At 40.9% G+C, this 23477-nt stretch overlaps 3 protein-coding genes across 3 annotated transcripts; all 3 read right to left on the bottom strand.

Annotated features, from left to right (window-relative positions):
* Positions 1-347: 347 nt before the first annotated feature.
* Positions 348-6431, bottom strand: LOC145458537 (ceramide synthase 5-like). Its single transcript, XM_080336938.1, has 8 exons — positions 5558-6431; positions 4601-4718; positions 3738-3856; positions 3492-3549; positions 3205-3348; positions 2715-2950; positions 2498-2654; positions 348-1589 (listed from the first exon to the last, which is right to left on the bottom strand). Exons 1-8 carry the CDS (start codon positions 5686-5688, stop codon positions 1512-1514), a joined length of 1041 nt encoding a protein of 346 aa, XP_080193064.1. The 5' UTR covers positions 5689-6431; the 3' UTR covers positions 348-1511.
* A 716-nt stretch (positions 6432-7147) lies between these two features.
* On the bottom strand, positions 7148-21972 carry LOC145458525 (ankyrin repeat domain-containing protein 27-like). The gene is made up of 23 exons (XM_080336920.1): positions 21755-21972; positions 20984-21160; positions 20141-20366; positions 19189-19421; positions 18693-18752; positions 18587-18637; positions 18117-18182; positions 17554-17630; positions 17251-17363; positions 16929-17076; positions 16741-16861; positions 16131-16261; positions 15982-16070; positions 15221-15336; positions 15067-15159; positions 13162-13270; positions 12924-13102; positions 12694-12795; positions 11355-11510; positions 10206-10388; positions 8830-8952; positions 8464-8625; positions 7148-7774 (listed from the first exon to the last, which is right to left on the bottom strand). Exons 1-23 carry the CDS (start codon positions 21854-21856, stop codon positions 7217-7219), a joined length of 3375 nt encoding a protein of 1124 aa, XP_080193046.1. The 5' UTR covers positions 21857-21972; the 3' UTR covers positions 7148-7216.
* Positions 21955-23395, bottom strand: LOC145458534 (tRNA:m(4)X modification enzyme TRM13 homolog). The gene has a single exon (XM_080336936.1). The coding sequence runs from the start codon at positions 23392-23394 to the stop codon at positions 22186-22188; it is 1209 nt and encodes a 402-aa protein (XP_080193062.1). The 5' UTR covers position 23395; the 3' UTR covers positions 21955-22185.
* Positions 23396-23477: the final 82 nt, after the last annotated feature.

The raw sequence follows: 23477 nt of genomic DNA, 5'->3' as shown, positions 1-23477 counted from the left end.
TGCACCTGTCCGAGTGTCCGTCCGGAAGTCGCTGAAGTGCCTGCTGTCGAGCGGGGAATTTAACCCACTCGCAAATTTTCCATGGGAATTCTAAATATATTATACGAAGCGATAGGCATGGTTGACGGTGTTGTGCCGCCATCTGTTGCGGGTATGCATTTCATAATTTTTGGTACCGTCTATAATTGTGAGAATGTGCCACTGCGTCGTCGGGGTTAACCAGCTGAGGTGGGTATTCCATTGCTTAGCAGCCGAACCAGGCGATATATTTCTGGATGAACGACTACGTTAACCGCAAGTAAAACTGGCTCATTCCCTCGATAAACACGTCACGATACCGTCCTCAGTTTAGTTTGACGAAGCACGTCACAGATCTATTCCACTGTCGGCCTCCTGACAAAGTAGGATATGTCCGACCAAGGATTGCACACAGAAAATGAATGCTGCGTACAATATATAAAAATACAAAATGCATAAAATTGGCGTACAAAGAAGCGAACGCTAATGCAACTAGTCAACACCTACTGCACCTGTTTTACGCACCTTTTGTCCTTCATTTTAATGAGTGTCACAAGCAAAAATTCATACGTAAGAAAACTATCATTTTGTTTTGCATAATTCCAAAAATTACAAATTCGAAACGTGATGCAAGATACAGAAGTTGGCACGAACAAGATCTGGTACTTAGAATGTGCTCAAGACACCTACAGAGAAATTTTCCACTGATGACAAAACTAGGTATTCAGTGCCAAATAGACTTTCATTCGAGATACTAGTTATAACACGTACTATTGGCTGTTATGTTGACCACTAAGGTTGGGGTACATCAAGGCAAAATGGCATATTTACAGAACATACTAAAACTATGCATGATTACAGAGGATCAAAATGTTAAAAATTTGCAGCCTAAGATTAGTGCAATAATGAGCAATGTCATGATAATACAATTAGCCACGAGCATCTACAAGAGCGGAAATATATGGACGCAGATGATCTACATTTCATAGGACGGAATTGGAATAGCAAAACGCAAGTCATTGAAATTCTGGCTGAAGCATTCATAATTGCAGAAAAATATATGAATTTGATTAGACTCAGTTTGCTGTTAAGAGTGAGTAGTGTTTATTATTTACACATGGACGGACGCCAGGCAATGTGAAGGCAATAATGGGATCGCAAAATCAATGCGTTCACGATATCTGAGCGTCTAAAACGAGTTATCGTAACTGGTAGAGCTTGCCTTTGAACGGTTGTAAACACAAATGGCTATAGAAGCTAGGATGTACTACTTTAACATCGTAGGGAGTAAACGACAGGGCAAGACTTGGAAAGGGACTGTAACGCGAACCTTGATATATGAAGTTATAATGAGGCTCGGGTCATACCGAGTTTAGTTGATCGTGAGAAGCATTCATCTCTTAAATTTATAACACTCTATCTGCGTGTAGCTACTGGCGATCAATGCACAAAGCGGATACTCTGGTGGGCGCCATACTGCGAACAGTTTTCATTTAACCACTCCTGTCCGAATTCTTAACATCATCATCAGACATTTCTTCCTCCGTATCACTTCTGTCGTCTTTATTCACCTGAATAAACGATGTATTATTAACAAGCAGCGTGGTAGAGGCTAAAATGAATGAATGGAATTCAACAGCACTGCGGTCTGCGGCAAATTAACGCCGACGCGGTAAACATCACGGAGTTAATTCGTATACATCTGCAACGATCGTAGGCTGCATGTCGGCGGCAAGTTGTACCTTTGTACGCACATCGTCGATTAGTTTGGTTACGCTGTTTGCGCAGTGTTCATGCCGAGCTATCGGTGAATTTGAGCGACCAGTGAAAAATGAGACCCCTCGGGCCTGATAATAAATTTGAGATCCGCAAATCCAAACAAAAGGCAGTGAAGGCTTTATTTTTAGAAAGAATGGCATCAACAGACCGTGGCATTCAACGGCAGCGCGGGTCGACTTTTCGGAACTTAACAATGGAGAACATATTCCAGTAAACCGTTTTTAATATGTCTTCCACTACAGCAAGAACTAAGCAAACAGTACTGATCGGAGGATTGAGAACACAGTCTCATTGTGGAATGATTACTCAAACAAGCTCGACTTCAACAAAAGATCCACTCACTCATGAGAAAAATCTATAATATAGGTTTTCACATACATAGCAATGAACATATTTATGTATTGCAACGATCTAGCATACATAACGTGGCTAATAACAATATGTGATCATCGCATGCGAAAAAGTCTGAGGCAAGAGCACAGGCATTGTTTGTATTGGCAGGAGAATCACTCACATGATTTCATAACAATCGCTTATAGTACTATTCCCTCATACGGATGCCTCGGGAGGTCACACATTAACTAAAGACAACTCGACAGGCAAGTACCGTAAACATTAGCAAACGACTTCCTCGATTGTCTCGTCACAACTGCGAAGACAGATCAGCAAACTACGTAACAGTGCGCGCCGTATCACTTACAGTTCCGTTATTCATCATTTCCCGCGCCATTTTGAGAATAATAGATGACCAGAAAATGTGAAGACAAAGCAGCACGACCAGCAGTCCATTGAAAAATTGCCACTTTAAATCTGGGGCGGTGACCGCCAAGCTTTTAATGGCCGAGGTATGAATAACCCTGATAAGAAACCAACTCGGTTAAGCGCGAAATAACGCCTGCCAAATCATGTCGACTCACCAAAACGGATAAATAACGAGTCTCGATATGATAAATACTACGGCGAAAACGACAAATAGATTGTCCGAAAGGGCTTTTTTCTTCATGTAATTTAAGCACTTTGCCAACTCCAAAAACACATCGGAAATGTCATGTACGGCCATTACAAGAGTGCCGACGCGCACGAATGTCACCAGATAGGAGCATGTTATCAGTAGTAACGTGGCGACGTGATGAATCAATTGCTCTGTGAAGTCCTGAGATTTCAAGAGGTGATCCATTGATAACCAAACATTTTCCAAACATTGCTAGCAATGTTCAACAAACAATATTTTTCCATTATCTGACAAGTATTCCTACTTAACGTACACTATCAAAGCTTATGTTATCAAACTGAAAACTTTTGTGAGATTCTGGACGATACCGACTTCTGCAAATTTTCAATATCGACCTGGTCTATGTCACATAAAATACGAACTAGGCATTACGTAAGTATGCCCATAATTCTTACCTTACGTTTGATATCTGTCATGACCGAAAAGAGTAAGGAGACATAGAAACTGCACTCCAACATGTAATAAATATATTCAGGCCAGCGAATCTCCTGATGGCCGAAATTTTCCCAGCAGAGTTGCATATCCCAAAGCCAAGTGGACTGAAATAGATGATAGCAAGTTCCCTACTCTCAACACACCAGTGGAATTATATTTATGAATAAGCTAAATAAGCTACCACAGAAAACGAGTTAAAGAGGCTTGAAATATGTAAACTACATCTCGAAGAAAAGTGAGAAATTACCTGCCATAACATTCCCATTCCGTATGAGAAGGCAACCACATAAAATAGGAACCTCCAGCTGTTACAAGGAAAAATACATCAATGTTGCAATGATGGTAGGTAGGCCTATAGTAGGCGTTTCCTATATTCAGAGGTGGTCTTATTCAATTCAACACGGCAGTGTGTCTTGCACCTCAGAAGATACCCAGTTATAAACATAAAAACAGTCATTGAAATTGTGGCAATCAACTGGTAATATTGACATACCTGGCCTCACAAAATTTCTTCTGTAGACTTGGTTTATTCCAATTTCGTTTTCGCCGATACCAACTGTAGATTTCAGCTACTGATAAGTCTAACTGTTTGGATAGCTTGATGGCCTCATCCTAAAAAAAATTCTGGATTTCAAGCATACATAAATGACTCGACACAATGAAACAATGCAGAGAATACTCCGCTTGTTGATAAAGAACCTTGTGTCCTTACTTTTTGACTATTTTGACGCCGGCCAAATATTCCAAGTCTTATTTGATTATGAGAAATGAAAACTCATTCTGCAAAAATACAGGACTAGAATCCAGATGTGTATATTAATTCCTTGCCAAGTCTCACAAAGGATCAAAGACGAAAATTAAAAGGTGTTTCGTTGACTCAACTTGACAAAAGTCTTTTTCATAAAAATGGAAATTAACTCGACTTGACTTCAGTCACTTTGTGTATCGAGTCGACTTGTACTCGAGTCATTGCGACTCGATCTATATGACTTGATTCACATCTCGTGCATGAGGACTGATTCTTGAAAAATGGGCTCAGAAACTGTCTTTTATCTGTTTGTTTGATTAAATAACAAGCAAATGAGCATATTATGAATGCAAGGCCTTTGCTATCACCAAAGACTTTCACAGTAGTGAGTTGAACCTGATATGAATTCGATAATGAACAGTGAACACTATGACATGGACTCGAGTCTCAGCACTGTGACTCAGACTCGACCGTTGCTCCCTGACTTGGAGTCGCACTTGTCTCGGTGGTGAAGCGAAAATGACTCGACTTGACTCGAGTCAAAACTATAAAAGTAAAATTGACTTGTGACTCGGAACCTTGTGACTTGGTTACAACCCTGCTTTTACCTCAGATAGTCGTTTTTTTCTTCTAAACATTTCCTCCAGTTTAGGATTGACAGGGGGTGGTTTACGCCTTTTTCCATCTGGGAAATTCATTCGACGACAAAAGGGTATCGCAACATACCTGTGAGAACAAAAAACATGTTTATTGAGGTGAAATATGTAGTCACAGCACAATAAGGCCAGTTAAAGACAGTGTTGGAATCGAGGCATTACCTTCGAGTCACAGTAATTTTTTGACTCAAGTGAAGTCAAGTTATTTCAGAATTTTCAAGTCAAGTCACGCAAGTTTGCCCTAAATAGGTAACAAAAAAATCCCCTAAACTACTTTCAACGACATCAGCCTAAGAGGTTATTTATTTAAATTGATGGGAATGCAGCCCACAGGGGATGCTCCATTCAAAATAGTATGTGATTTAAATGTTTATTGACTGAAATGACCCATTAAAGATATGGCCTAAAGGCAGCATCGACCTTTTGCACATAGGAATAATAATGTTTGAGCTTGTGGGAAAAAAGGGTTGTGAACTTGGAGTGATATTATCATGCCAGTCAAGGCCAGTATGGGTATTAAGGGCATGCTGAAGTTGTGTTGTCTCTGATGTTGCTGCTGATGAAACCGCATAAGCGGTGTCTTACAAAAGCTTACAATGAAAGTGGGCTGTGCTATAAGTCGGCAGATTAGGACTTACAGTAATAAATATCGACTTGCTGCGAAATGACCATAGGTGTTGTTGCAACATCATGGATAATAAAACAACAACAATAACAACCGCAAAATGTGGTTTGTTAGTATAATCTAGCAAGTGATATCACTAGATTAGAGTTAGGGCGTTGCAATGATTTGGAATCAAGGTTTTACGCCAATGAGAAATTCACTCATTGCAGCCTGTAGGGAATTTATCATAACTTTGAGAGGGAATTTCAAGAGAATGCTAAATTATTGGAAAATAGTCGACTTACCTTGTATAGAATATTCGCAAAACTGTAATAGCAATGCTTATGACAGGTACATATGATAATTCACGGACCCTTTCCCTGAATGCAGCATATTCCGGAGAATATAGAACGCTTTCCGGCCACGAGCTTGCCATATTTGTCCCGGAGTCTAACACACTCTCGCTCGCAAACTGCGATAGAGCTCAACTCCGTACTTAGCTTTGGTTGTCACAGAAGCTCTTTTGCCTACTTCGCTGAAACGATTTTGTTGTTATCTCAAAACGAGGATTCGCATCATAAATTTCTAAGGAACAGCTCTGCCGAGAAGAATGGTCGATTATTGAGTGACGGATTATTGATTAAACCACTTCTGATAAAAGATATATTCGAATGTACACAGCACACATTACACATTGGGCGTACTAGCCCATATGATTGCGAATTGAGATATATATGATATAGTCAGGGAATCGCACAAGAAGTAAACGAAATGATATCTATTATTTTACCAACAGATAATGGGTAGTATTTGTTTACACTTGACATGGTTTGGTTTAGCTGGTTGCAAATATTTCTATTGCTTCACACGCTATCTCCACATTGCTTGAATGCATTTCGAAGTTCTGTTCCTCAAATAGTGAATCTAGATATCCACATGATATCATTATTTGGCGGCATCATTATTTAAGGCTGTGTCAGATTTTGAGTCAATTGCACTGCTAATTATCAGTTAGTATAACTTAATTATTTTTCGTTTTAAACGCAATTGAAATAATCTTTCTGCAGTTTTGATGCAGCAGAGGTGTTATTCCCATCAAGGCGGCTACTTCCCGCAAAATTCCAGCTAATCATCTCACATAAATTCATCTGCTCTTCATGATACCACGACGCGATAAACTTCTCGGACGTACCAGTTCACCTGCAGAGTGCACACGTGCTCGATTCGGGCGAAAGAAAAGACTGTAATTCGATATGCCTGACAAAGCGAAATAGATTTCAGAACGCCATCTACCACACACCAACCTATCATTAGCACCATACAGTCGTTTACAATTATATCGGAGTGATCAACGTCCAGCCAACATCGCGATGTCGATATCGGCATATACATCGCGTAGAACACAAATTTTCTTGAGCGCGTTTTAACACCAAATCTCCTTTTCGTTGTCCGACTCGCGGTGTCTTACAAACCACGAGAATGAGCCGTGCTAAATGTCGGCAGCTCAGAAAACAAAATTAAGAATGTCGTCATGTTGTAAAATAACCAAACACCAACAACAATCAAGCCGAGACCACTACTGCCTCCTTCATCGGCGCTGTGAACGCTTTGCAACAACTCAATCCGCACATCGAGATTTTGCGTCCAAAATCCTCCCAGTAAGTAATTGAATATTACATTCATATTGCAGGCATAATCGTGAGCATTTAGTATGGTAATTTGAAAGAACCGGTGTCAGGCGAAAATATTCAGGTTTACTTCAAACTGAATATTGTTCATTGTTCAATTGCATATTAAAGTTCCTTAGCTCAAAGAGCCTCCTCTAATCCTACCATTAAAGTAACATCTCCTACGTTTCGCACCCCGAATCTAACAACTACCAAAACCAGACAACATCACATTGCACACTTTATTATTTAACACAGAAACAGGCACAGTGATTCGAAAAAAAACGCAGGTCGATTTCAACCCATCTCAAAATACGTTTCGGGATTAACTTCTTGCTTCGAACTCGACTCAGCCTCAGTCTGAGACACAGGCGGCGATGCAGGTCCGCCATCCGCGTGCAGCAACAAGTCCGTTTCGGTCTCACAGTCGGACTGCGCGGTTTCGTGTAAGCCCAAATCTCCGACGCGCTTCGTGCCGATTTCACAAAATATGTCGGACGTAACACTAGGTATTTTCAGCAAGGCTTTCGGCCGACAATCGGCCGCTGCCTCATCGGCCCCTTGCTGTTCGGAAGCGGTTGTGCCGCAAGTGTCCTGCACAAGTAAGTTGTCAGTGGCAGAACTTATCGATAAGTTTTTGTCAACAGGGGGTGTTGATGCTTCTTCAAAACACGAGCCACTGGGATGATTACACGAGTTTTCTTCGTGATCTGACTGGTCCGCCGCGATACCGTCTGCGCTGAGAAGCGGGCCGTACGGAGTGTGGGGTGAAATACCCATTGGTGCCGCAGAGGGGGGAGAAATGGACTTTGCATCGGATTCAGCTTGCAGTAGCATATCTTTGATTTCAGGATCCTGATCACACAGTAAAAAAACGAGATGTTAGAAAAAGGCACGAAACAACATAACAACAGAGGTGGACAAAGTACTCACCGCTGCTACCCACGTAGAAATACAACTAACCGTGTGAATTTCCACTCAAAAATAATAAGTAGCAATTTCTGAGACAAGTCATCAAAACTACTTCCAACCTAATCGGAAAATGAAAGATTTGAAAAGTACTCATGTGTATTTTGTGGAGGGGTCGGAACTATTAACGATGAATTGAGAGAGGCTACTCCAGAATTTGCAAGACGTATCTTCGTGACTAATACGAAATGCTGTGATACAGGGGTGATTTCACGTGGAAATGACGATGAGAATTTCACTCGTAAAAGTGATGTAAACATTATTCAAGTTACTTTGCACCTTTCAAAATCCAAGTTGTAAAAATAAAGTAGTGCCTAAAAATTGGGAAAGTAGTTTGAAAACATAACCACTCAAGTAAGAAGTACAAGTAGGTAAAACCGACTACTGAACTACTTGGAAAAAGTAGAAGTACGTTGATACTGAGCTAGACATTGACCTGGAAATCATTGGGACGTCAAATACTTTTGAAAATAGTCCCTATTAAGTACTGTTATTAGTTATTTATTGCTGCTCCATGATTAGAAATTTACAGCTACCTTCATAAACACTGTCTACAAAGAAGACTATACACAAACCTGATCGGCCAAGTCCAGGGGAGTGCGGCCTTCGTTGTTTTTATAATACATCAGAGCACCGTGCTGTAGAAACAAGTCTGTAACATCCCGATTCTTCCACTTGACGGCAATATGCAGTGGCGTGTCGCCATTACGGTTTCTGATATTCAACGACGCGTTGTGCTGGAAAATAACGTTGTTTTACTGCGGGCTAAACACAACAGAAAGTGATTCCGTTGTTTCGTTTTACGGGCTATTTCGGTGTGTTAATATTTGCCAAGGAATCTTTACGAGTAAATTTACGACGTGTTACAAGATCATGGTGGTAAAGATACGAGTTATGGACGCTCAACCGGCGCAGCGATATTCGATAAAGAAAGTAAATACCTGCATCAAGATTGATGCGCAATCTGCCAAGTTGTTTATGGAACAAACGTAGAGCGGCGTGTTTCCGTTCTCATCGCGAATGTCCGCGTTGGCGCCGTTAGCTTCCAGTATCACTTTCAAAACCTGTAAGTCGCAACATATTAGCTTCAGGAGAAAAAAGCATTTCGGTACACATTTCTACAAAGGCCGTCAACGTAGTCGGGCGTAGCTACTCAAGTAGAAGTGATGACAAAAATCAGGGTTGCAAGGACCAAGTCACAATTTTCCGGTGACTCAGCTTGAGTCAAGTCAATTTATTGAAAATGGAAAATGACTTGGCTTGAGTAACTTTGTGTATTGAGTCGACTTGCACTCGCGTCATTGCGCATGACCTGAGACCATCTGTATGAGTTTATTCAAGCGAGTCATGTTTGACTAAACATGTGAAGAAAAATAAGTATATTATATTGGGTTCCCCGACATATGAGTATGTGACACTTTAGCATGCGTCACTTCACCATGTGACTTTCTGACCCCCTAACTAACCTTAACCTGAGACATAACCCTGAAATTAACCCCAATATAAATCCTAACCCAAAGCCTTACCCTCACCCAACCCTAACCCACCCCTGACCCCTAATTTAACCTACATGCCCAATTGTCGCATGCTCATATGTCCACGGAAAATTATATTGTTGCACTTTGAGCCTGCACGGTATTCGATATATATCAGCCAAGTGGAGTTGTAAAAACTGAGTTGAACAGTACTTAAACTGGAGACTCAGTGAGCGCTATGACTTAATTCTTAACACTATGACTCGGCCTCAATCCTTTGCACCTCAACTTGAACTTGAACTTGAACTTGACTCGTTAGCGACTTGAAAAAAACTTGACTCGAGTCAAAACTATAAAAGTAAAATTGACTTGGTGACTCAGATAGTTGTGACTTGATTACTACCCTGCCAAAAAATTTCTAGTCGATAACAAGTGGGCGTGGCCATTTCTGTGGAAGTAGAAAGCGAATGGGAGTTGAAAAGCACTCGAGTAAGTTCAAAAAGTCGAAGCGTCATGCACTTTCAGTAGGTAATTGAAGGAGGCTACTACTTTTGGAACTGTAAGCAACTCAACACACTGAAAATGAGTGTTATTTCAAAAAATGCATTCCGTTACTGTGATACAGAGGCTATTTTGTCAGGTGGCTCTGACTACATTATTCAGAAACGTGATAGCACGCTCATACAAAATCCACTTCCGAAACAAAATCAAAAGGTTTGAAAACAAGTAGAGAAATGGAAATGGTCCAAAACATATCTACTCAAGCAGTCAATGTAGACAAACCTAAGAGGCAGTCTTAGGCAGACCGCAAATCACCGGTTATTATGTCTATCTGATATTACCTGAATGTTTCCGCTTTCGCAAGCAAAATGCAACGCCGAATACCCCTGTCGTTTCGTACGGTTATTCGGAGAGGCTCCACGCTGCAGAAACAACTCGGTCATCTCGAGAAAACCGTGCTTCGCGGACAGCATGAGCCCGGTGTATTTCTCGTCGTTGGCCGAATTAGCGTGCAGAACGTGCTCCTTGCAAAAGAAAGGCGCCAGGCGGTATAAACGGAGCTGTAGTTGTTCATGGTGTTTTTTCACTACAATGGTCATTTACACAAGGACGATGTTCTTTATTACGATTTCGTTTGCGGCCGACGTGTAGCACGGCCTACTTCTAAGCTTTTTAATGTACCACGTAAGCGGATCGTGCCTAGAAAAACCACAAACACTGGGAGGGATTCTGGAGTCGACCTCAGTCGGACTCAAACCCGTAAACTATTGGTTTTGCTCAAAAAACTTATAAGTAGCATAACGATTTGAGTAAGTCCTCAAATTAGGCAATACCGAGGGTTTTAATGACTTGAGTCGCGCACGACTCGGACTAAGTCATACGACTCGAGACTGGGTCTACCGAGACAGGCATTTCATTGCAATTTCGACGGATAGTAAAGTTATCACACCATTATTATTTCGTCTATCACTACTGGTACTTGAAAATGCTACCAGAAAAGTGAGTAAAATTAGTATATTATAAATGCGAAGCATTCGATATCAACGAGCAGGGTTGTAAAAAGTGGGTTTCACATGACATTAACTCGAAACTGAACAGTCAACACAATGACTTGGACTTGGACTCGAGTCAACACACTATGACACTCTACCCCGTGACATGGACTAGGATATGACTCTGTGGTGAATTGACAATAACTCGACTTGACTCAAATCAAAACTACAAAAGTGAGATAGACTCGTGACTCGGAACCTTGTGACTTGGCTACAACCCTGGCAATACCTACTGTAGTAGCAGGAGATCACTGATACGACTGAGACTCTATCAAAATTATTAATGATGACCAGGTTTTACGATGCATTAAATGCATATTACACTGCCATCATGTTTAGTAGCAGAGTTGGTTATCGATGAAGTGTTGGAAAATACTGCTGGATTTTAACAATTTCGACATGAAAGACGCAACGGCAATGTTGGGTCTGCAAACTTACTGGTATGAGAGGCTGACATTTCTGGCACTGGCACAAAGGATGACATTCCGGTCTTTGCTGGCCCCCTGAGTCGGCAGCATCGGTCTTTTCCCATCCGCAGAGGTACCGGACCATGTTCAAATCGTTGTCGTTGACGGCACGGAATAATTTCTCGATCTAGAAAATCGTAATATCCAATGAAGACAATTCGTAAGTAAAGTCATTTCAGACACCGTAAATGGGCAGACACAAACACAAGAGACGATTGACGCAATTGCAAACTTCATACTTTTTCTTATCGCGTTTTCCATCTACTCTAGTACTGGCAAAACCAGTGGTGGTCAGTAATGAAGTAGGCTACTTCTACTTTTTCAGGCTCTGCCTACTTGGCATTGGGATATGTTTTAAGACTACTTTCATTTCTGCTCACTACTACTGACTTTTTTGCTTTCAAATTTTTTTGTTAAGTAGAAAGTACTTTCGGATTTGCATCGCTTTTAACCGGCTGGTTTTTCCGAAAAATTTTGCTTGCATTTTCAAAACTGTAAAACACGACCTTAATGGGATGTGAAACCAACAAGTAATATATCGTTGGATTCAGAATTTCAACGCCTAACCAACTGCGCCATGAAGGCAGACGAGAGCAGGGCAACCGAGTGCGTATATAATCAAGAAGACGAGGTAACCTTGTTGTAAAAATAGACAAGTTTTGTTTACTTCCTTATTGAGTCCACAACGTATACCTAGTGCGAATAAGTACGTGCTATTCACTGCCACAAAGATGTCTTCTTCCAAACAAGCCATAAGTGACAGCTTTTGCTCAACTAATTCGATCGATACTATCAAAACATGGTAGAGCGATTCACCATAAACACAGTCTGACCCTCTCAGTCAGTTGAAGACAGACACTGTCAGAAACAGCCGCTGCATCAGGGTACCTCACTATATCCCCGAAAAGAGCACCAGTTTGCATTGTCATCGGTTATTTCTGAGTTAACCACATACCACAGTTATGTGTCTTTGAATTCCAAAAGTAATACCCTCCGATCGGCTACTAGAAGTACATGATGCCTCGAAGAAATTTACCTTTTCAAACTACTCACTTACTTTCCAGACCTCTCCTATCTACTTCTACTTGACGTAGCTTTGAATTACCTTAGCGTCGCTATTTCTACTAGAAATTTACGGCATTACTCCTCTTTGTGCTTGCTTGAGCGGCGATGCTGACTGTTTTGTCTACCTCTGGGCAAAAACAGACAATATTCCATATGCGGTAGAGATAGGCTCTTGTCAAGATTTCCTATCCATCCACGCTATGAAATGATTGCGCTTGTAAGGGTTGGATTGTCAAAATTCACACCTGCTTCGCCACAAACGCGCTGTCAATTGTGTTGTTCAGTTCCTTTGGCGTACGCGCGCGCGGTCGTGTCTTCTTTTCAGGCGTCCTTTCATCTTCGATCTCCTGCAAGATGGAGGCTGATCATAATTATACTACCGAAGATAGTACATGCACTGTACAGACTTTCAATATTGTTAATGCCTTTAACGAGCAAGTCACATCACAGGACCGAATCAAGAGCCCAAATCTACCTTGTGCTTGTTGGCTTGTAGATACTTCAGAGTTCGCACAATCTTGATCACTTGGTTGGCGGCACTTTTTATCGTAACGGAAACGTTTTCGTTGAGGCTCACGTCGACTGTGCTCTGTCTTCTGCGGTTTATCGCATTCGGATCGGCGCCAGATTCGATCAGAGCCGAAACGATACCCACTGAACAAAACCATTAATTAGACATGGATGGATATTTCACTGATTTTATAATCACGTACCGTAACCCCATTTCGACGCGACGTGCAAAGGGGTGTCACCGTCGTCATTGTCCATGTTGACCGAGAGAACAGGCGCGGTCGGATCGTAGTATAGTATGGCTTTGGCACACTGGAAAAATAACACCTTTCAGAGCAGTGGTTCCCAAGCTTTTCGGATGTCGGAGCCGCATTTCAAAGTACAGAGTACGTATGGAGCCGCATGTTAACACTCGAGTAGGCTGCTTATAACAAAAATCTAAAGGCAGCTAGCCTATATTGGATATTTTAGCATTGATAGACGCAGATTGGCGAGCGCTGCACATTGAAATGCACTGAAAATGCATATCATTACTACAGCAGGCACAGTATACTGTATGTCGTTATGTGATAGCTCTTCATTCGTTCCAGCACTTAATGCGCAAGTTTGCAGGTGATTATACGCTGAGTAATATTGCACTAATTGCAATTTATACTTGACTATGAGCCGTTATTTTGATGTTAGTAAAATGTGTCTTAATTTACTCTCCGCAGAGACGATATATTAAGTTCTATGACCAGCAGAACTCAAGATAATATATCCTTGTGTGACTTGTATCCACCTATGCATTTGACGCTAGTCTGCAAGAATTCTCTTGGACGGCTTTAGAAATAACTACTATCCATCATTGTAGCATTCATACACAAAAATTGACTGTAACCATTCATAGAACCAAACAACAAGTGTCGTCTATTATATTTTAGTGGCATATTTTGAGGTCAATCATAGCAGCAAGAGGGCTACCTTGGAGCCGCGGTTGGGAATCACTGTTTTAGAGCATTGCCGGAACGAATGAATGTATGACGCACACTCAGAAACTATCATACGAGTTCTAGCTTAGAGCAGTGTTTCTTAACCTTTTTTCCTGCAGCGCCCCTTTCGAAAATTGTCTGGGTAATCATTTCGACCAAAAAGGCTTCAAAGCATCTCTAATTTACAAAGGCCTACTCTTAAAAGTGGTACAGTGCCTCTTTCTTCGATTTCGACACGCTGTTCGCTGCGGAATGAAACACCTAGTTTGAAACAGTTTGTTGAAAATAACCCGGGGTAGCGCGATGGTATTTTACCGGGGAGCTGGCGATCAAGAAGTACGCTCAATTAATTTTATATGAATTATAAAAAACCACTGCATACATGAAAACATGTTACATCGTCGGCATCTGATTCGCGCAAGGCGCGACGAAAATTTTCGAGATTTGACAGATTTTGTCGAATGTTAATTTTCAATGAGAACTCATGGATATATAGAACTGTTTTTTTACTATATATTCATGTGTCCCTACTTCACGCTCTACCATTTTTCTTCAGCGCCCCCCATTTCGCCCCCTAAGCGTTTCCGCTCCCTTCAAAATGTTGTAATGTGTTGTAATGAGTTTACTTTGAAGTGCTGCAACATGGAAGTCTAGTTTACAGTGGCAAATGTTGAATTCAAAAGTTACCATGAATAATAAATTCCTCCAAATCGCCCCTTGGGGGTGCTGGCGACAAGGTTAAGAAACACTGGCTTAGAGACTTTCCAACACATGTCAAAACTACTTGAAATGGAATGCAGATTTTCAAAAAGTATATTTGGTATGAAGGGTCGCATACATTTCGTAGTTAACTGGAGATGGCTCCTTTGGCAGGTCTCTTTTCGACTAAACACAGAATGACTAGTGACACTACAAACAGGTGCAAGTACAATATTCGAAAAAGAATATTCAGTTACCGTGACACCCGGCTATTTTATGCGGTATGACAAAACTACTGTCTAGTTTTTAAAAGCCAAACTGTAAAACTAAGTGTGACTGTGACTGGACTACTAAATAACTAATTTTCTAATGATCGGAGCGCCGTTACCATTATAAGAGGCAAAATGGGAAACCGCGTTCAACTGACATCACGCATACCGTTTCATGGCCTCGCTGACAGCACAAATGAAGCGGCGTGTTGTTGTTATTGTCCTTGGCAGATTGATTGGCACCGTGATGCAGGAGAAGAAACTGCGATAAAAACAAACGCTGTCATAAGGACAACGTCTCAATATTTTCGATCAAGTCATACCACCACGCTTTGCGATCCTGACAAAGTGGCGCAATGCAGCGGGGTCGAACCGTGATAATCTGTCGCGTTGATTTCAGCGCCGTGTTCCAACAACATGTCCACCAGTTCGTGCCGTCCTGTGGGGGAGAAGAACTAAGAACTAAGCCGTTGACGATTTTCCATGCACTCAAATTTTGTTATTAGAACAGAACAATTTGGCACATGAAGGGACGGCATTTAGTGAGCTATCGATATTAGAATGGAGATAATTTTCCAAGATCTAACGGTCGTGGAATCACCACGCAGTGTGCTGACAATCACCAGAGTTGGAAAAAGTAGTTATCTTCGCTACTAAAGCAAGGTACGGTAGTAAATTTATACACAAGTACAAGCAGTCATTTCCAAGGAAGTAAAAAGTATAAACTTTCGTGTAAAAACTATCAAGTAGAAGTGGAAGCAGTCAAAACATAAAACCACGTAAATCAGGAATATCTAGTACGTAGTGTAAGTACGCATAACCCACTTGAGCACTCTGTAAAATTCGAATGCGCTTCGTTACTAAACAACAAAATGGGTACGTAGTAGTAATCTATTACCGAGTGACCATAAATTTCTTGCAAATTCATCTTTGACAAACGTGGTACTCCTACATATCCTGTGATATCTTTTCGAAAAGCATTAGTCAAAGTAGGTAATGCTGGAAAAAACTCACTCTAGCTTCTAGATCGAAAGCAAAGCGTTAGGTAAATTACAATCAAAGCCGCCCACTCCTTTCTACAAACCTAGCAACGCAGCCACGTGCAACGCAGTCTGGCCCTTTTCGTTCCTTGTGAATACAGTCACGAGATTTTCAGTCCTTGTTATCGAGATGCTGAAACGATCGCGCACGAGTCAACAATAGAACGCGCCATTCACATCATAGCGCAACTACCTTCGTTTCAGTTTCACACAGGCGCCGCAGTCGCAGAGAGGGTGACACATCTTGCTTTCTCTCTCTTTGCTGTTCGACGCGCTGGCAGAGAGAATGTTTCGTACCGCGTCCACGTCACCTTTCCGCACTTTCTGCAAAAAAAACAAAAAAAACCTAGCACTCGCTCAATAATGCTCAATAACCACAGAAGCAAAAGTGGAAAATGATTTACAAAGTGTGTATACCAGTTATTGTGACAACGGGCCAAAGTCATACAAACACTTCCAGGTTGAGAAGCCCTGCGTTAGTTCCGTTCATAACACTACTTTGTGGTGATATAATTAATAATAATAATAATAATAATAGTCCAGTAAAAGAAATAGCGCCTTAAATTCATCCTTGATTACAAGTAGTGAATTCCCACACATGTCAAAGCTACTTCTATTTATAAAAATTTCAAGTTGAAAAAGTAAGTAGTTTCGCCTTAAAAATTGTCAAGTAGAAGTCAGCAAAATCCACTCAAGTACCCCAAAAAAGTAGCACTGACTCGACTATGACTGTTGTATACCAAGCGGATTACCTTCAAATTTACCAGAACTAGTTTCCGGTAAAATCAAGGCGCCTTACACACCTCAAAATACTCCAGCAAGTGATCGTCCCCGAGTTTTTCCACCGGAGATTCCCTGCCGCGGAGTTTGAAATGACTCGAGTTGATGTGTTCAATAGCGGCTTCCATCGTCGCGATAAGGTAGCTGGATAGTAAGACGCCCACAGATCGTCAAATCGAAAATCATACAATAAAGAAAATACTAAAATCACCTCGACTGTTCGTTGTTGGAAGGCACCAATTCGAAACGTTTCAGATAAACCAGGTTTGTGATCCAGTTTGGAATTCGCGATTTGATTACGAGATAGATCAGTATCGGTAACAAGTCGTCAGAGCCAAGAGCGTCGTCTTTTGGCAGGTCTGTCAAAGTCCGCAGTAATGAAAAGAATAATTCAAAGGAATGACAACAATAAGTGTCGCTCGCATATGCTATGACTCTCACAAAATAACGGAATCGCAGACATAACAACAGACTTTCAGTATACAAACAATCACAAACTCAAACGTGTCTCGTATATTGCAAAACGTATGTACCTTGCTTAGCCGTAATACAGCTGACGGTCCGCTGTATGCAAGCCAGTTTGTCGTACGGAGTGCAACACTTGTTGATTTTGGATATATGTCGCTTTGCTCTTGACAAGGATAACCTGTAGGAGTGTAAATCCAAACAGAGATAACAGACAGGGAAAGGTGAGGATCGATAACATTGAATTTAACAGTCGAACTTGTAAGATACCGAATATTAGCTTACACAACCGCTCTATAAAATGATAAAAATATCCTGAGCATATCATTCAAATATAGCGCTCAAAATTTGTCAAGAAAGTTGAAACGCACCAATATCTCTCATCGATTTCCAAATCTTTCGGCCGAACGTCGAACAGATTACATATCTTCTTATTGAAGGCGGCTTCCTGTAAACACAAAACACAATAACTCCCAGCGGTATTCACTCAACAGACTGTGCCCGGTGATTATGACCCTAATCGAATAGATTAAAGCGAATTCCGAGTGCTTGTCAGCCACACTTTTTGCACAAGACCTCTCAACTGATGGGGGCGTCTTCTAGGAGAGCAGAAGTTACTACATTAGTAGCGACATTTGTGTGTTTCGCTCAGCATTCAGAATGTTCCAATGGGGCCTGCTTTCCTTTTTTGCTGAGAGTCACTGTAGCAATTTACAGACCGCGGCAGCAACAATATCGCGATATAATGCACACATTCGCCCGTATGACCAGAAAACAAGCCGCTTGATTCACGTGTTATTTATCTTAAACCAACTGATACATTTCAAAACACACAATGGGCCTAATGTAGTAGAGCACAAACTCGAATGCGTATAAATATTTAAAGAATAAGCACATCAATTACGTAACATGCAGAATGCAAATAAACAAACACCTGATTAGCAACGGACGAAGCTATCTGCCTTGAAACGCTCCCGTAGAGTTCTTGCAAGAGATATCTCTGAAAATATTCCAAGTGTTATTTGCAGTCTCAGAAAAAGGTAGAGTTGGGTAGTCATACTCATGCCTATATAATGAATCCTAATTTATTTTATTCACTTTGTTGATATACAATGGTCTTCCCAATTCTCTACTAGTTGCTGAAGATAACCCCTGACGAGTGTCAGACAAAAATATTTGGGTTTATTTTAATATCAATAAATTGATTATATTATTCAGTTTCCTCAGTTTTTCATAGTCAAACGTAAATATATATTTTGCAACTGCAATGGTAAGTAATACACACTTAAATATTACCAATCATATCCAAATCACATACTGATGGAATGAAACAATATTATTTCAGTGTGCGGCATGTCAGAAAAAATCCATACAGCCATCACACAAAAGCAACAATTGCCATACCTCTAAAGAGAATTCTGTTCTGTCAAAAGGATTTGTCTCCATGTCTTTTTTCTGAACGAATAAAAACTTAAGTAGGCGAAGTACTCCAAAGTTTCTGTAAACTTACGATTTTTGAGTCCTTCTTCAAGATTTCTACACACGCTTTAAACAAAGAGCTGACGTCAGCCTAGACAAATATAAAAGAATCATTGAAAATGCAAGGTACACATTAGTTTCACGCATGTAAAATCTAGTAACCAGCCACTAGATAACAGAACTGATTATGAAATGCGCTCAGTCACGTAGATTTTTCAAATACCGAGAGTTCATCCCTTACAAGAAAATTTGTTTCCCTCTCAGTCCAGTTATCACTTCATTGTAGTAGTGTTGTGTGTCTGACACACAGTCAAAAGACTTCCGATAAGAAGAGTGTTTTGGGGACTTGTTTCAAGCTTGTGACGAAAATTCACTCTGTAGTTGTACGGTAGACGAAATCAAACATATGAAATGTATTAAGAAGTGGTATTATACTCGACTGGGAGACGAAGACAAATGATTTAATATCGCAAATACCTGAAACTAAACATTACAAAAGTACATGGTCCACAAATTTTAACCATTACCTTGCAAGCATCTATCCCAGTGATTTCAGTTAGATTCAGTGATTCAACTGTGTTCCGATTCTCAGCACTGTCGCCGACCGACGTTTTACCAACGCCTTTGAGTTTGATATAATTTGCAATCTTGCTATCGACAGATCTCTTCACTTTCTCAGGCTTATACGCCCGATTCCAGAGATGACTGCTGGGCATCTTTTCCAGGCTGTTACCAAGGGCGACGGGCTCGTCTTTCTTTCCTGATTGGACGAGGAAGAGATTAGCGGTTGCCACAAAAACAAACCCATCTCATTATGCGATGCAAGACTGCCGCAGTGCAATTAGGGCTGGGATGCAATAACACAATAAGACATTCTGCAATCAAGTAAGACCTATTATCATGATTACATGTCACAACTCAAATCAAAAGGAACATGATTAATCAATCATTGCAAGGTCAGCTGCTTTAGTAGACTAACAGATAATCACGAGGCTGGGATGCCCCAATTTTACAAATTAAATCAAGTAATAGGATCAAGTAATTTGATATCTGACCAGATAGCGTAATGGTGGAGCGCCCGGCTTGCTTCTTGGCCGGTAGGTCGTGGGTTCAACCCCTGACCGGGTCAGACCAAAGACCGAATTAGTAAAACTAGTGTCTGTGGTTTCCCCGCTTGGCACTCAGAATTTCCAGGATATCATGAAGAGGTGGTGCCAGACTTCCAAGGTTATTCCTTCACCTTCCTTGTCCAGTGGCATATGCACATCACGCACTCATGGTATGCATATGCACAGATCGTGTGTATGTGTATCATGAGTCGGTGCATTCACCACAAAAAACATCACATACAAAAATACATAACGTCCTATTACTAAATTAATACACAGGCAACAGATCCACTAAGAGTGCACAGGAATGATTAACTTGTTGCCAGTAACACCTTACGTAGGTTACTGCAACAAATTGAATTTTCCACACCTGTCTCTTGTTCTAAAGCAAGGTGAACCTCTAACGGTCGCGATATACACAGCATCTTGTAGCTTTGATCGTTGGCGTTGAAGTAGGTCTCCTCGAAAATGATCTTGGCTTGATGATTTAAACCGCTCGGAGGAAGATCCAGGAGACCACTTTTGTTGTCGTAAGATGTGGCGGATTCCTCAAATCCCGGTCCACACGTGACCCTCGACCCCTCCACCAGCAATGTCTGCAAAACAATAGACAGATATGACATAACGTCTGCTACGTCATCCAGTTGTACATAATACTACTTTAAGATAGATATGAATGTGACAGGTCCAAAGCTGCAAATCTGAACCTGACACACACAAAGACTTCCAGGATATTTTAAAGTCAAATTTAAATCCAGAATCACTTCCATTGTTAAGATATCTCTTAGATAAATCTTTTTTGCCTGGCTGAGCCAACTGGATACTGAATTACTGATATCACTCAGGCAGGTTTGAAGGGTACTCCGATTTATACCGACAGCAAACAGAGCTTTAAGCACTGCAAAATGTGCATTTGCCTTACCATAGGTAAAGGACGATTATGGTCCTGCAAAAATATTGGCAGCTACTTTCTGTTGCTATGACACCTTACTAATCTTCCATCAGTGACCGACAATACCAGACATTGAAAGCTATTCAGCTCATAAATACTTCTTACACATCAAAAGTCCAGGTAGAAAAGTGTAAGGTAATTACATTTCAACATCTCTTCGGGTACTAAAAGGCAGATTATTTGAGGCTCGCAAGTGGAAAGGCGAACTTATGATCAAATCTCTTTCACAATTTACAAGCTAATTAACATCTTGTACATCACCTTTCCGTTATGTGTCACATATCTGTGAATCTTTTTCTGGGCCGCGTCTTTTTCAGGCTTATTCGCCACGATCTCCACCCCGTCGTACTTCATGCAGTGAGATTGAAAATTCGAGGCGCCCATCGTCTTAGGGACGTCGTTATCCCCTTTCCACGAGCCGTATTTCGGCACACACACCTAGAAGCAAGATAGATGATGAATGATTACTGGAATATTTCCATTCATTCATTGCAAAAAATCGAAAGAAACGAAGAATCCACAGAATTTATCGAAGACTCCCACTGATGTTTTGCAAGTTGCAAATTACAAGATTGCTGCTAATCAGAAGTACAAAATAAAATATTTGGAGGGTAGCCTATGAAAAGAAGGCATTATACGAATTACCACCAAGATGATGCAACACAAGACAGAATTTACTGTTGCATAGACACAGGCTATTAAACATAATTTGGAAACTATATTCCATGACTGGAATCTGTGACGGAACAAGTGGTTTTGGGGAATTGGATCATAAAATTGATGGAAATACATCAATTATCTTCTGTCACTGGATAGAGTTTTACAAGTATGAGCAAATAAAAATAATCCTTTCTTACTGACAAAGTCTATATCGCTTGCTATATATATCATTGACTTAGTGGACTGCGCGGAGTGGATGAAAAATCACAAGACTGGAGACAAAAATAGATATTTAGGCACAGTACTGGCAAGATTCCATTCATGTATGGATTCTGAACAATAGGCCTGTAACGTAACTCAGTCAGTACTCACAATCCATCTTTCGGCAGTAATTTCCGCAAATAACTTGCTCTGACTATGCGCAAAAGCGAGATACCATGGATTCTCGCTTAAATCTTCATCATATTCCTCCATATTTGACAGCTGCGGTACCAGTCACTGGAGATATGACGAATGAGAGAGTTCCGCAGGCCAAAAGTATTATATTACTATCAACCAGGCTACTGTTCAAACTGAAAAAGCACCAAGATAACGTCACGAGACATAGTAAACGCATGTGATCGATATGAAGGCAAAGTGTGCTAGCAATGTATATGATTCACAATGTGTTTGCAGTCTAGTGCAGTCTGGTCATTCACACACTAATGAGAATAGGAAAACACCGCCATCTAGTAAATAAATACACATACACGCGTACACCCACCCCATGAAGACATTTTGACATAAAATTCACTAAGTATCAATCAATTTGATGCTTTTCGCGTGAAGACAAGGGCAGTATTTTCCAATGTTATTGATTTAGCGGTATATTCGATTAAATTCGCACCAAAGCCCAATTTTGTTAAATATTCCACTCTACCGCAGTCGACAATTCGCTTGCATAAACGGCCAACTTCTTCTTTTTCCACATCGCTGATGAAGTGTAAGGGTCCCTTATTTTCCTCATCAACGTCGTTTTCAGTGTCTCGAAAACAACACACGGCCCAACTTGACATCAAGCAGATTATGGAAAAGTCTCTGGGCGACAATTCGAATTTGGCAACCAAGTCCTTGCCCACATAATCCGACCAATTACAACGATGGTGACAGCACAGCGCGATTACAGAGCCGGCAAAATTGATGTCAGGCATCGCATTTGTAACACATCTCAATGTGAGATCCGTCGCACAACCGCATAAATGTTTGCTGACACCGACCACGGGCGCCCGATTTTCTAAGACTTCTAATTTTCGCAAGCATAAATCTTTGATATCAGTGCGTAAACGTGTGATTTGAGAATGACCTATCTGGCGGTATTTTGCGTCTAATTTCCGCCGATTTGTACCTCGATCCACAAGTACAAAACTACAATCAGAAACTTTTTCTTCGGGCAGAGCTTTGATTATGGAAGTTGTAAACTGACCTCTGCCTGCGCCAAATTCAATGTAATTACCAGGGCTCTGTAGAATACCGTTCGATGCCAGTATTGCTAAAAGGCTTGAATTTTGCACCAGTTTTTTGGTAGCGCTTTCGCAATTTTCAAATTCAGAAATTTCACCATTCAAACTCGGATGAGACTCATCACTTTTACCGAGCGGAGGCAATAGTCCGGAAATATCTCTGATTTTGCCAATTAAATCCTTCATTTCTTGAGGTGTAACTTCTCGAAGCATTTTTACCGTGTCCAAATTGCCCTCAATTTCTCCAGCATTCATTTCCGCAACATACCAAGGATCTGTGGGGATAAGTTTTGTGACGTTGCAATTTTTCAGGTGCTTCTGTAACCTTCTTTTGTCGCAAGTGTGACTCGGGTCTAAGGGACATCGAATTCTTTGGTTAGCATCGTCACATTGGGGGGTAGAAGAATTGGTTGATGTTTCGATGTGTTGAACGCAATATTCCTGTCCTTTCATCTGCTGCAGTCTGCAATATCTTCTTTTCTTGGGAAGATAATAGTGACATGATTCTTCCATTACGTGTGATATATTTTCCAGCCTGATAAGTGATTATCAGGGTGTCAGTGTCAGGAATATAATAGCTTATTCGGTCAATGCAA

The sequence above is a fragment of the Botryllus schlosseri genome, chromosome 16 (genome assembly GCF_051294905.1).
Source record: "Botryllus schlosseri isolate E-star chromosome 16, Bs_hap1, whole genome shotgun sequence".
Lineage (NCBI taxonomy): Eukaryota > Metazoa > Chordata > Ascidiacea > Stolidobranchia > Styelidae > Botryllus > Botryllus schlosseri.
The sequence above is the reverse complement of the archived record's forward strand: the minus strand, read 5'-3'. Positions and strand labels throughout refer to the sequence as shown.